The sequence below is a fragment of the Salminus brasiliensis genome, chromosome 5 (assembly GCF_030463535.1).
Source record: "Salminus brasiliensis chromosome 5, fSalBra1.hap2, whole genome shotgun sequence".
In the NCBI taxonomy this organism is placed as follows: domain Eukaryota; kingdom Metazoa; phylum Chordata; class Actinopteri; order Characiformes; family Bryconidae; genus Salminus; species Salminus brasiliensis.
This window is the reverse complement of record NC_132882.1, coordinates 45,474,802-45,489,381: the sequence shown is the minus strand read 5'-3', so window position 1 is coordinate 45,489,381 and position 14,580 is coordinate 45,474,802. Positions and strand designations below refer to the sequence as shown.

General features: G+C 44.8%; 1 protein-coding gene across 1 annotated transcript; it reads left to right on the top strand.

Moving 5' to 3' along the window:
* The first annotated feature begins 4,047 nt into the window (after window positions 1–4,047).
* crabp2a (cellular retinoic acid binding protein 2, a) lies at window positions 4,048–11,897 on the top strand. The gene is made up of 4 exons (XM_072680628.1): window positions 4,048–4,523; window positions 8,030–8,208; window positions 9,004–9,120; window positions 9,933–11,897. The coding sequence occupies exons 1-4, from the start codon at window positions 4,442–4,444 to the stop codon at window positions 9,981–9,983; spliced, it is 429 nt and encodes a 142-aa protein (XP_072536729.1). The 5' UTR covers window positions 4,048–4,441; the 3' UTR covers window positions 9,984–11,897.
* Window positions 11,898–14,580: the final 2,683 nt, after the last annotated feature.

The window sequence follows — 14,580 nt, the reverse complement described above, 5'->3', positions numbered from 1 at the left end:
CACCCCCCCTCCCCAAACACTCTCTCCTTTTGCAATCCCAGCATCTATTGCAGCGTGTATGTGTGTGTGTGTGTATGTGTGTGTGTGTGTGTGTGTGTGTGTGTGTGTGGAATGCAGCCACAGCATCACAAAAGAACAAAAGCTGAGAGGGAGGGAGAGAAAGTGGGTGAGGTGAATTGGAACAGAAGAAAAGTGGTGTTGGGTGTGTGTGTATGGGGGGGGGGAGTAGGGGTGAGTGGGGGGTGTTGGCAGGGGTTGTTGAGGGGGTGTCGGTCATTGCGGCCTGGACAGAAATGTCTTCGTATGACCGCTGGGCTCAGCCTACAGCAGAGGGACTTGGTCTTAGGGCTTTATTAAAGGGCCCATATGGAAAACTGGGCCCTATATATATATATAGTCTTAGAACATTAACTGTATATAACTACATACACACACCATTTACGCAGTGGGGGGTGTTGGCAGGGGTTGTTGAGGGGGTGTCAGTCATTACGGCCTGGACAGAAATGTCTTCGTATAACCGCTGGGCTCAGCCTTGGTCTTATGGCTTTATTAAAGGGCCCATATGGAAAACTGGGCCCTATGTATATATATATATATATATACACATATATATATACACACACCATTTGACCAGGGGTGCCAAAACTATATGCCGTACAGTACTCTCCTTAATCACCCTGCAGCAAAGGGTTAACAGACGAACCTAGCAATTATTAGGCAGCCGGCGAGCCTAGCTGGAGATAGAGGGAGTGGGCAGATGGAGCCGGAGATAAGGGAGATGGAGGTGCGAGATAGCCCCATTGCTATCTGAGAGCTATGACTCGCTGTCTGTTGTTGGACAAGGAAGAACTAGTGTAGACACGAAGCCGTATTGTGTAAACGCCAGCAGCCGAGTGTGCCCAGCGCTATCAGCTGTCAGCCAGACCTGTTGTAACATTAGCGGCTGGTGTACATTAAAAGCACTGAACACCGCTGAACCGAGCAGGGCCTGTATCAACTCCACACTGTACAGTCGGCTCTGTGTGTGGGCTAACGTCAGGACCGAGCAAGCCTGCTGTCTCCTGGGTAACCCTCGCAATCTGCGGAAGACCATCCATCAAAAGTCAATGGTTAACAACCCCATTTGTGCAGCTAGCATCCATCATCTCGATCTCCACGGCCTTCGGCTTCATTAGCGTCCACTGAACCCTCCTCCACCTCGGCCTCGCCGCCAGTAGCGCCGCTTCAGCGAGTGTCGCGCACCCATGACCGCCTGTGAAGGAAAGCGGCTCGGATAGGTTTGTAAAATTTGGGTTCGCGCTGAATAAATACCTTCTGCCCACTTTCCATCAGTTCAGTCTTGCAGAACCGTGATGAGAAAGCAGCAGCAGCGTAGGCTAGCTAGCATTTCACTCTGCGCAGAGGAGTGCTGCACTGCTGACCACATATAGGCTAGCAAACATTACCGATACCGATTCAGCAACGCATGAATTCGTTGCTATAAATGATACAGTAACTGCTATATAAATGATTCAGTGATAAATGACCAATGATTTGGTATCTGCTACAAATGATTCTGTATCTTCTACAAATGATTCAGTAACTGCTATAAATAATTCAGTAACTGCTATAAATGATTCAGTATCTGCTACAAATGATTCAGTAACTGCTATATAAATGATTCAGTAACTGCTATATAAATGATTCTGTTTCTGCTACAAATGATTCCGTATCTGCTATAAATGTTTAGATGATGCTGTAAATAATCCAGTATCTCCTACAAATGATTCAGTAACTGCTATATAAATGATTCTGTTTCTGCTACAAATGATTCCGTATCTGCTACAAATGATTCAGTATCTGCTATAAATGATTCAGATGATGCTGTAAATAATCCAGTATCTCCTACAAATGATTCAGTAACTACTACAAATGATTCAGGAACTGCTATAAAATGATTCAGTTGATGCTGTAAATGATCCAGTATCAGCTACAAATGATTCAGTAACTGCTATAAATAATTCAGTAACTGCTATAAATGATCCAGTATCAGCTACAAATGATTCAGTAACTGCTATAAATAATTCAGTAACTGCTATAAATGATCCAGTATCAGCTACAAATGATTCAGTAACTGCTATAAATAATTCAGTAACTGCTATAAATGATCCAGTATCAGCTACAAATCAAGTCAAGTCAAGTCAAGTGGGTTTATTGTCATTTCAGCTACATACAGAGTACACAGTGAAACGAAACAACGTTCCTCCAGGACCATGGTGCAACATAGACAGTGCATACAAAACACAAGTGCAACACAAACAAACAACACAACAGACAACACAACACAGTACAGACCAGATTCAGTAACTGCTATAAATGATTCAGTATCTGCTATAAATGATTCAGGATATGCTACAAATGATTCAGTTGATGCTGTAAATGATTCAGTATCTGATATAAATGATTCAGTTGATGCTGTAAATGATTCAGTATCTGCTATAAATGTTTTAGTATTTGCTATAAATGATTCAGTATCTGCTATAAATGATTCAGATGATGCTGTAAATGTTTCAGTATTTGCTATAAATGATTCAGTATCTGCTGTAAATGATTCAGTATCTGCTGTAAATGATTCAGGAACTGCTATAAATGATTCAGGAACTGCTATAAATGATTAAGGATGTACAACAAATGATTCAGTATCTGTTATAAATGATTCAGTAAGACAGTGAAACAGGCATGTGTATTTGTACAACCCCGTATTTAGGCCTGCTAGAACAACCAGCGCTGAATGACCAGCTAAACCAGCTTAGACCAGTTTGAATGCCAGCAGGCGAGCCTAGGACTCTGCTAGCTAACTGCTTGTGCATAGCTGTTAGCTGCAAAAGTGTAAATCAGGAACAAATTGTGTTACTCTGATTAAACCGAGCAGGAAAGTTTGCAAATAATTACAAATTTTAACGTTCTTGAAACGTTAAAACGTTAAGCGAGCCAGGGCAGACCAGCCGGGCAGCCTGTAGCCCAGCCATTATTCGCTGCTCCTCCTTCAGCTAGCTTCTTCACTTCCGCTCTAGCAGCAGGAGGCCTCACATCACCCCGCCTTCTGCTGCTCTGCTTCCACAGGTCCTCTTCTGGGGGCCCCCTTTGCTGCCCCCCACTGCCATTTCCTCTCCTTTTGCCCCAGATCTGTGGATGGGTCGGTGTTGCTCAGGGGCTGCTGACTCCCCCGGAAGGCGTTAGGCTTTGGGGGATCTGGGGGGATCTGGGGGGAGGGGTGGAGGGTGTATGGAAAGCAGAGCATCGACCACCGCCTCTTTTCCAACCGCCGCTGATACAACGTCACTAGGCAACCAACCAACCGACGGGTACCCAGCTCTGGATCATCAGCTTTATCCGGCGGTTATGTTGGAGTAACTGTCTCTGCTGTCCAGGGAAGAAGAAGGAAGGCTTTCTACTAGACTCTGGAGGAGCATTGCTGTGAGGATTTGATTGCATTCAGCCACAAGAGAGTTACTGAGGTCAGGATGTTGGATGATGATCACAAAGTACCACCCCCATCATTCCAGAGAGCACAGCTCTTCCACTGCTCCACAGCTCCTCAGTGCTGGGGGGCTTTATACCCCTCTAGCCCACACCTGGCATCATTAGGCTGTGTGTGTGCATTTGCACATCTGTGTCAGCAAGGGGTGCAACTTCAAGTAGCTGAATGCATTCATTAGAAGGGGTGTCCACAAACTTTTGGACATATAGTGAAGTAGAACCAGCTGTTGTCTGAGCGTTGTCTCAGATCATCTCATCTTTTGGGGGTGCCCAAACTTTTGCACGGCACGCTCCCAGCCCCTCCCAGTAAGGCCTCGTCAGGATCAGGTGCGCGTGGGCAGGAAAACCCTGGGGGACTCCAGCTCCAGCTTTGGAAGCCCCTCGTGCGCGCGCAAAACAGACGACGTGGAACGGACACAGCCCTGTCCTGCGTGCACGCGCGCGCGCGCGGGCTATACCGACTCCACCGAAGTGCGAGAGTGGGCGCGTTCTGGTGAGCACGTGCTCCCGGTCACTCCGAACGACCATTGGTGTTTTGCATCAAGCGGGGCGTGTCTGCTGGGCGGGGTTACCCGCCGAAGGGCGTGCACTCTCAAAGTAGGATAACTGGCTCGAGCTTTTTTTTTGTTGCCCCCCTCCCGTTTCATCCACACTCGGCCACCGCGCGCGCGGGAGCAAGCAAGCCGGTCTGTAGACGCGGGATCAGAGAGGAGGTTTGGACCCGTCCCAGACTCACTGGACCTGACCTGCACGCGGGGAGAGCGGACCACCGGCACGAGCTGCAGCAGCAGGACCGTGACGTCACCCGGAGGCGAGGGATCAGAGAGGGGGCTGTTTAATAAAGCGCTGGAGCAGAGACCCCCGAGCACACGCACGCACACACACACACACACAGAGGTGCAGACCAGACAGAGCGCGCGCCATGGATCGCAAAATTCCCGATTTTTCCGGAACCTGGAAGATGAGGAGTTCCGAGAACTTCGAGGAGCTGCTGAAAGCACTGGGTAAGACCCCCTACAGCTGCTTCTACCACTGCCCCAGTGTCTCTCTCTCTCTCTCTCTCTCTCTCTGTATATACGCTATATGTCCAAATGTTTGTGGACACCCCTTCTACTGAATGCATTCCCCCAGCATTGAGGAGCTGTGTTCTCTGGAATGATGGTGGTGGAGGAGCTCCATCCAGTACTTTTTGGAAGAGTTGGGGATGATGAGGTGGGGTGGTGATCATCATCCAACATCCTGACCTCACTAATGCTAATGTCGCTGAATGCAATCAAATCCTCACAGCAATGCTCTGCTCCAGAATCTAGTAGTAAGTCTTCTTCTCTGGACAGTAGAGACAGTTACTCCAGCAGAAGCAGGATCAGCTCTTTAATAGCCTTCATTTCAGAAGAAACAGGGAATGGGCAGGTGTCCAAATACTTTTGTCCCGATAGTGTATTTAGTTATGATCTATATGCAGTGATCTTACTCACATTAGCTCTCTCTCTCTCTCTCTCTCTTTGGTTGGGACCCCAAGTATGTGTGTGTGTGTGTGTGTGTGTGTGTGTGGGAGTGGGGTGTGTCATAAAATTGCTAAGATGCACAAAGGCAGAACAGGATTACACACACACACACACAGGTCTTCAGGCTTCAGTTCTGTTCAGATGGGTTTATAACATGTTTATAACAGACACTGCATTAATAAGCTGATTATAAAGCTCCGACTCCAGCGTCTCCTCTTTCATCCTCCTCATCTCTCCTCCCCTCTCTGTTTCTTTCCACTCTCCTCCTTCCCTCCTCCTCCTCTTTCCTCCTCCCCTCTCCTTCTTCCCTCCTCCCCTCCTTTCTCCTCCTTCCCTCTTCTCCTTTCTCCTCCTCTTTCAACTCTCCTTTCTCCTCCTCCCCTCCCCTCCTTTCTCCTCCTCCCCTCTCCTCTTTTTTCCTCCTCCCCTCCCCTCCTTTCTCCTCCTTCCCTCTTCTCCTTTCTCCTCCTCTTTCCACTCTCCTTTCTCCTCCTCCCCTCCCCTCCTTTCTCCTCCTCCCCTCTCCTCTTTTTTCCTCCTCCCCTCCCCTCCTTTCTCCTCCTCCCCTCTCCTCTTTTTTCCTCCTCCCCTCCCCTCCTTTCTCCTCCTCCCCTCTCCTCTTTTCTCCTCCTCCTTCCCTCTCCTCCTTTCTCCTCCCCTCCCCTCCTTTCTCCTCCTCCCCTCTCCTCTTTTTTCCTCCTCCCCTCCCCTCCTTTCTCCTCCTCCCCTCTCCTCTTTTCTCCTCCTCCTTCCCTCTCCTCCTTTCTCCTCCTTCCCTCCTCTCCTCCTCTTTCCACTCTCCTCCTCCCCTCCTTTCTCCTCCTCCCCTCTCCTCTTTTCTCCTCCTCCTTCCCTCTCCTCCTTTCTCCTCCTCTTTCCACTCTCCTCCTCCCCTCCCCTCCTCCCCTCTCCTCTTTTCTCCTCCTCCTTCCCTCTCCTCCTTTCCACTCTCCTCCTCCCCTCCCTTCTCCTCCTCCCCTCCTCCTTTTTTCTCCTCCCCTCCCCTCCTTTCTCCTCCTCCCCTCTCCTCTTTTCTCCTCCTCCTTCCCTCTCCTCCTTTCTCCTCCTCTTTCCACTCTCCTCCTCCCCTCCTCCTTTTTTCTCCTCCCCTCCCCTCCTTTCTCCTCCTCCCCTCTCCTCCTTTCTCCTCCTCTTTCCACTCTCCTCCCCTCCTTTCTCCTCCTCCTCTCTGATCTCCTCCTCCCCTCTCCTCCTTTCTCCTCCTCCCCTCTCCTCCTTTCTCCTCCTCCTCTCTGATCTCCTCCTCCTCCCCTCTCCTCCTTTCTCCTCCTCCTCTCTGATCTCCTCCTCCTCCCCTCTCCTCCTCTCTCCTCTCCTCTGCTTTATTCTCTAGCACTTCCTCTGACCTCTGCCCCCTGACACTGACTCTAACCCTGACTGCCACTGTGTGTGGGCATTCTCTCAGGTCATTACCAGGGCCGGGAGGCCGGGGGGCGAGGTGGGGGCCAGAGGGGCCGAGGGGGTGCTGGGTGGATTAGGCTCCCTCTTCTGAGCAGGAGTGTGTCTCTGTAGAGCCCCTGTATTCACTTCTTATTACTCAAGAATTCTGGGTAAATTGATCAGGGGTGACATCACAACCACGAATAACTCTCTTAAAGGTCTCATAAAGGCAGAGACCGGTTCTTTAACAGCTCTGAGTCACACACACACACACACACACACACACACACACACACACACACACACAGCCCGGTGCGTGTTGGGTAACATTCAGAGACAGATGTTATTACACTGTCTGCCATTTGTTACACAGTGGGTACGTGGTGGTTTGTGTGTGTGTGTGTGTGTGTGTGTGTTTAAGAGAGAGTTATTTGGACCACCTCTTACGTCAAAGACCCCTATCAACTGTCAGTTTGTTTGCATGTCTCCATTTGTGTGTGTGTGTGAGTGTGTGTGTGAGTATATTTACTCTTGGTGACAGGTGGGAATGTGTGTGAAATTCAACTCAACACACACACACACACACTCTGACCTCTTTACATATAGCAGCATTTCTCAACTCTCTCGCTGTGTATATATATATGGACAAAAGTATTGGGACACATTTCTTAATCATTAAATTCAGGTCTGTCCCAATACTTTTGTTCATATATGTATGTTGGGACACACACACCGTAAGTGGTTTTATTGAACAGTGGAAACATTTAGGAACCATGCATCTCTATCTGGACGAGTCCTGGGTTTGTTAGTCTGATGGCACCGTGGCAGCTGTGAAGTTAGGTGGAGGAGGGATAATGCTATGGGGGTGTCTTTAGGGGGTCCCTCTTTCTCCTCCCGTCCCTCTCTCTTTCTTTTCCATCCCATCATTTATCCTGCTTGTTCAGTGCTTGTCTCTTAGTTCCCCTGCAGCTCAGTCCATTTCCCCGACAGGAAGGTGTAACAGATTACTGCGTCCCCCAGGGCCCCTCCAATCACTTCCCCCACACCCCATACACACATACACACACACACACACACACACACACTTACTCATACACACAGTGTTTCAGTCATCGCACTGCTTGAACCTGCCTGTAAGTCATTCCTGATTAATCACTGGGAGAACAGAGGGCAGTCCCATCTCTGCACAATGTGAGTGTGTGTGTGAGTGTGTGCAGCGCAGTACCATCTTCATACGGTTCATATTTGATGATGTAATGAGCTGATGTGCCAATGGGGAGGAGAAATATGCTGGACATGTCCAAAGCCTTGATGACATCACTCCCCCTCCCTCCCCTGTGCGAAGGAGAGGACCGTTATGCTCTCTGGGCCTCCTGGCCACTGACGGATGGCTGTGGCATCACCTAGGAGACCTTTGAGAAATGCAAATTCATACTGGATCAAATAGACAGATCCTGAGCGCTGAGGTTCCCGCCCTGTCTGGGAATGACGGACAGCCTGTCAGGAACGTTAGTGAAAGCAAAGTGAGAGCAAACATGATGCCTGCGGTGTTTACATAACACACACCTGCTCTCTTTACACTCTGTGTGTGTGTGTTCTCTCAGGTGTGAACGTGATGCTTCGTAAAATCGCCGTGGCGGCAGCTTCAAAGCCATCAGTGGAGATCACACAGGATGGCGAGACGCTGTCAATCAAAACCTCCACTTCAGTTAGGACCACCCATGTCACCTTCACCGTGGGACAGGAGTTTAACGAGGCCACTGTGGATGGACGACCCTGCACGGTACACACAAATACACACATACGTTATAGAGCATTATAGAGCGCCCCCTACGCTTCCTGTAGTGTATTACAGTCTGTCAGAATGAGCGTGTGGATCATATGAACATTATAGAGCATTATAGAGCGCCCCCTACGCTTCCTGTAGTGTATTACAGTCTGTCAGAATGAGCGTGTGGATCATATGATCATTATAGAGCATTATAGAGCGCCCCCTACGCTTCCTGTAGTGTATTACAGTCTGTCAGAATGAGATTATAGATCATATGAACATTATAGAGCATTATAGAGCACCCCCTACGCTTCCTGTAGTGTATTACAGTCTGTCAGAATGAGATTATAGATCATATGAACATTATAGAGCATTATAGAGCGCCCCCTACGCTTCCTGTAGTGTATTACAGTCTGTCAGAATGAGATTATAGATCATATGAACATTATAGAGCATTATAGAGCGCCCCCTACGCTTCCTGTAGTGTATTACAGTCTGTCAGAATGAGATTATAGATCATATGAACATTATAGAGCATTATAGAGCGCCCCCTACGCGTCCTGTAGTGTATTACAGTCTGTCAGAATGAGATTATAGATCATATGAACATTATAGAGCATTATAGAGCGCCCCCTACGCGTCCTGTAGTGTATTACAGTCTGTCTGTCAGAATGAGATTATAGATCATATGAACATTATAGAGCATTTTAGAGTGCCCCCTACGCTTCCTGTAGTATATTACATTTATCCCAAATATCACATCAGCCACATCAGCATGTGTATAATACAGATTTACCCTACCTGCAGAGTTTTCCTCGGTGGGAGACAGACAGTAAGATCAGCTGTGAACAGACCCTACAGAAGGGGGAGGGGCCAAAGACTTCCTGGACCAGAGAGATGACCAATGATGGCGAACTCATCCTGGTAAGTCAGTGGCTGGTTCTTTGAAGTGTTCCACAGAACGATTGCTGTAGCATATCAGTGACTCCATGGGTTCAACATCACAGTACTTTACTCACTCTACATTTCACTGTCTGAGGACTGTGAGTGATGATTTGAATGGATGCAGCATCAGGAGAGCAGCGCTACATCATTTTTTATTATTATTAAACATGTAACTACGATATTAAACATATCATCAAACACATTAACACATGAACATGAATATAAAACTTTTAATTAAACATTTAAATTGAAGTATAATTCAGTGTAAATATTAATTATTTAATTAAACATAATTTAAACCTTAAACTGGAATTAACCATACAAAATAACAAAATAAAAAATATAAAACAATACACAATAAAAATACATTTAATTCAATATAAACTACATTAATAAAATACAAATATAATATAATATAATATTAATATATATAATATATTAATAATAAATTTATTTTGATATAAAATATTAGTGTTTTATTTAATATAAACATTACATTTTTGATAAAATATAACATTTAATTTACCTACTACTTAATTTACCGGTAAAATACAAGATTTAAAAAGGGTTTAAAACAGTACTGTTTTTTAAGTTGTTTTGTTTACTATAATTAACCTAAATTAATCTTTTTATGACTTAAATTATATTAATTATTATAACATTTCAATTGTATAATATTTTTTATGTATTATTATTTTAACACTTTTTTTATTTTTAAATGTATTATTATTATGTGTAATTTATCAGCTATTTCTGATGAACCAAATCTAACCGTCACGCCTTTCTTACAGACGATGACCGCGGACGACGTGGTGTGCACAAGAGTTTACGTCAGAGAGTGACCGCAGAGAGAGAGTGAAAAAGGAAAGGTCGCCCCCCTCCCCTCCACCCCCGCCCCACCGTGACATCGCCCCTCGACTCAAGGCCGACTCTTCCTGGCGAAAACCGGGATACGCATGTTTACGTTAGCGTTAGCTTCCGAACTATCCTTAAGTACATATACTGTGTATGTTAACTCTAGCTGTCCTTCTAACTGACCAAATGTAGGGTGTAAGCAGCATGCAGTGTAAGAAACTCACCAGCGCCACCAGGAGGCGGTTACCTGGGGTCGTCTTACTTCACGACGTCTTGCTTTTACCCTAAATCAATGCCACATCTGTAAGAAGGGGTTAATGGTGGATTGTGTATTACTGTAGGCCGGAGTTGGTCAGTGTATCCATATTTAGCCTTGTCCAGTTTACGTAAACAAACCTTTCAGCTTTGAACAGGGCGACTACTCCAGTAACAATAACTGAATAGTAGAATTAGCTGTTTTTCTATTTTACATGATAGTTTGGTTTAAAATCATATTTACATATTTACAGTTTCTCAGTTCCGATTAGCCAAGATAGGTTTGGTATCTGAAGCTTGCTTAGTTTAGTGCTGGAGCTACAAACGTAGCACATAGTGAAGGCTAATACCTCGTCAGTTAGCTTGGCGCTAGCTGAATACCCGTCACTTGTGACAGGAAACAGCTAAAACAACCTAGCTGAGGTGTAGCTTGGACAGCTAGCATGTTAACTGAATCTTCTCCGCTAATCTTAATCGGACTTTCTCAGACTTTAGGCTAACTAGCTCTTCGCTATTGAAACTACAGTCTTACTAGCAATTACGCAGTTTCTCTGTTTATCCCAAATGTAGCCAATTAGCAAAGCTACGACGGTAATCCACACTCCGCATGCTAACCGAAGAGCTAAGCTTTCATTACTTCTTAGCTAGCTGCATTAGCCGTGTAGCTCCAGCATTAGCCAAGATAGGTTTGGTATCTGAAGCTTGCTTAGTTTAGCGCTGGAGCTACAAACGTAGCACGTAGTGAAAGCTAATACCTCGTCAGTTAGCTTGGTGGTAGCTGAATACCCGTCACTTGTGACAGGAAACAGCTAAAACAACCTAGCTGAGGTGTAGCTTGGACAGCTAGCATGTTAACTGAATCTTCTCCGCTAATCTTAATCGGACTTTCTCAGACTTTAGGCTAACTAGCAAAGCTACGACGGTAATCCCCAGATGAGCGAATACCTCCACACTCCGCATGCTAACCGAAGAGCTAAGCTTTCATTGCTTCTTAGCTAGCTGCATTAGCCTTGTAGCTCCAGCGTGAAACTAAGAAGAGCACTGCTAATTTGGCCCTGAAGCGTGGAAAGCTTGAGAGTTCCACGTTAGCATCTGTCCTTGTCCTTGTCCTTTGTCCTTTCTCTGAGACATACGCGGTTAAATACAGGCTCTGGACTCCGAAGCACTTTCCCAGCTGGTTAGTAGAGAATCTTCAGGCTGAATCTGAATCCAGGGCTGAGATATTTGCATAGCTCCAGCTAGTCGACCAGCCAGTTTGTCAGGGTTGCGCTCTTGTACCTCATCGGCGAGCTGGATTAGTCAAATCAGGTCGAGTCAAATGTAGAAATGAAATATTAATATAGTCAAATTGTTCCGCTAAGTCCTGACAGAAGCTCTGTTGAATAAACATCGTTGCGTTTTTTGGAGGGGGGGGGGTATAAATGTCGTACTGTATGACACCTGTAGTACTGTTAGCCAATTCTTTAGCCAAATTGTTATTTACATATCACTGTCCTCTTTCCTTCCTGTCTCCCAGCACCACTTCCTGTTTGTGTAGTGAGGTTTTGTATATACTCAGTCTTTTATTGTGTCTTTTATATATAAATGTGGTCGGTAGTAACGAACCATACCTGTGCTCGGACAATAAAGATCCAATCTTCTTGGTACCGGAGTGAGTTCCTGTGTGGTTGTACGAGCCTCAGCTTGGCCTGGTCTGGTCCTCCAGAAGGTTATATATAGGATAGGATATATATGACTTATACAGTGATTAGGGGAGGAGCTGAACTAGCCACAGTATGTATGATCAATAGAGTCTTTGGGGGAGGAGCAAAACTACTGATGGTATATATGATATATATGATCCATACAATGATTGGGGGAGGAGCTGAACCACTGGTGGTATATAATATATATATATATATATATATATATATATATATATATATATATATATAATCCATACAGGGATTGGGGGAGGAGCTGAACCACTGACAGTATGTATGATATACATATGATCTATACAGTCACTGAGGAAGGAGCTAAACCATTGATGGTATATATAATATATATGATCTATATTGTCATTGTGGGAAAAGGGGAAAACTACAGACGGTATATATGATCCATACAGTGATTGGGGAGAAGCTAAACTAATGATGGTATATATGATATATATGATCTATACAGTCAGTGAGGGAGGAGCTAAACCACTGTCGGTATATATTTTATATATGATCCATACAGTGATTGGGGGAGGAGCTAAACCACTGACAGTACATATAATATATATGATCTATACAGTCATTGGGGAGGAGCTAAACCACTGACTGTATATTCGATATATATGATCTATACCGCCATTGGGGGAGAAGCTAAACTACTGATAGTATGTATGATATATATTATATATACTGTCATTGTGGGAGGAGCTAAACTATTGATGGTATATATATGATATATATGATCCATATAGTCATTGTAGGAGGAGCTAAACCGCTGATGGTATATATGATATGTATGATCTATACAGTCATTGGGGGAGGAGCTAAACCACTGACTGTATATATGATCTATACAGTTATATACTATGAGTAAACTCTCGGCAGTGTAAGTGTGAGTTTCTGTGGTTCTTTCCCATCATTCCCTCTCGCTCTCAGTTTCAAGGCCCTCAGAGCTCTTTGTTCGCACTGAAAGCTCGCACCACACCTCCTTCCAGTTCTTCAGCAGTTCCATATGTACCACAAATTCCTGAAATACATTCAACTACGTATCTCCAAACTCAATGCACACACACAGCGGAGGCTGCCTGAAAGTCACTGCTGATTAAGGCTTCTGTTGATGTCTGACTCATGGGGACACTTCCACCAGCGTGGCGGCGGCACAGACATGATGGCTGAAGAACAAGTTGGTTCAATAAACTGACCTAGATTTGCAATGGGGCTTAACCAATGATCAGACTGCCCAGTGGGGGGCAGGTCCAGGAAATGCCAATGGGATTAGAAAGATGATTGACAGCAGATGTGTTTAATGAGGAGGGAGTTGAAAAGCAACGGTCGCCAGAGAAACAACGTTAACCCCTTAAATCCTCACAAAAACAATGGGCAGAGCTTGTAGATACTGATCCATTCATAACGCTTAATAAATACTGAATCAAGTGCAGCAAATAGTAAATCCTTCATATTCAGTATTAAATCATTTATAGTAGACACTGAATCATTCATAGTAGGTATTCAATCATTTATAGTAGACACCAGATCATGCATAGTAGGTACTGAGTCATTTATAGTAGATGCTGAATTATGGATAGGAGATACTGAATCATTCACAGTAGATACTGAATCATTCATAGTAGGCACTGAATCATTCAAGGTAGATACCAAATCCTGCATAGCAGATTCTAAATCATTTATAGTAGATACCAGATTATGCATAGTAGATACTGAATGGATCATAGTAGGTACTGAATCATGCATAGTAGGTATTAAATCATTCAAAGTAGATACTGAATTATGCATAGTAGATGCTGAATCATTCAAGGTAGATACCAAATCCTGCATAGTAGATTCTAAATCATTTATAATAGATACCAGATCATTCATAGTAGATACTGAATGTTTCATAGTAGGTACTGAATCATTCATAGTAGGTATTCAATCATTTATAGTAGACACCAGATCATGCATAGTAAATACCGAATCATTCATAGTAGGTATTCAATCATTCAAAGTAGATACCGAACCATGCATAGTAGATACTGAATGATTCATAGTAGGTACTGAATCATTCTAAGTAGAAACCGAATCATGCATAGTAGATAATGAATCATTTATAATAGATATCAAATCATGCCTTGTAGATACTGAATGATTCATAGTGGTTACAGAATAATTCATAGTGGATACTGTATTATGTAATAATACTTCTATTATGATTTAGTCAGATTTGAAAACCAGTCTTAAAGCTGTGTGCCGTTAAACCAGAGGCCGGGTCCAACACCCAGAGCAGCAGCATTAGAGTGGTTTAGAGAGCAGTGGCTGGAGGCCTGGGAGAAATGTGGGTCTGGGCTGAAGCCTGCAGCTGTACTTAGTTACAGTGTGACCCTAATAAAAATTTAAAAACCTTCTCTACCTCCTGCCCCTATAAAAGACCACATAACTGCCCCTCCTGCCTCCTTTATTACCCCCTGGGGCAGTAAAAGGCAGCTGTCTCTCTGCCCTCTGCAAAACCCAAAACACACACATACGCTCAAACACATACCACAGCAAACACACTCATTCTTCACAGCCTTCACACATACCATCAAACCCTCAGTCACACTGCTCAGACCGTAAAAAACAGAGCGTACACACA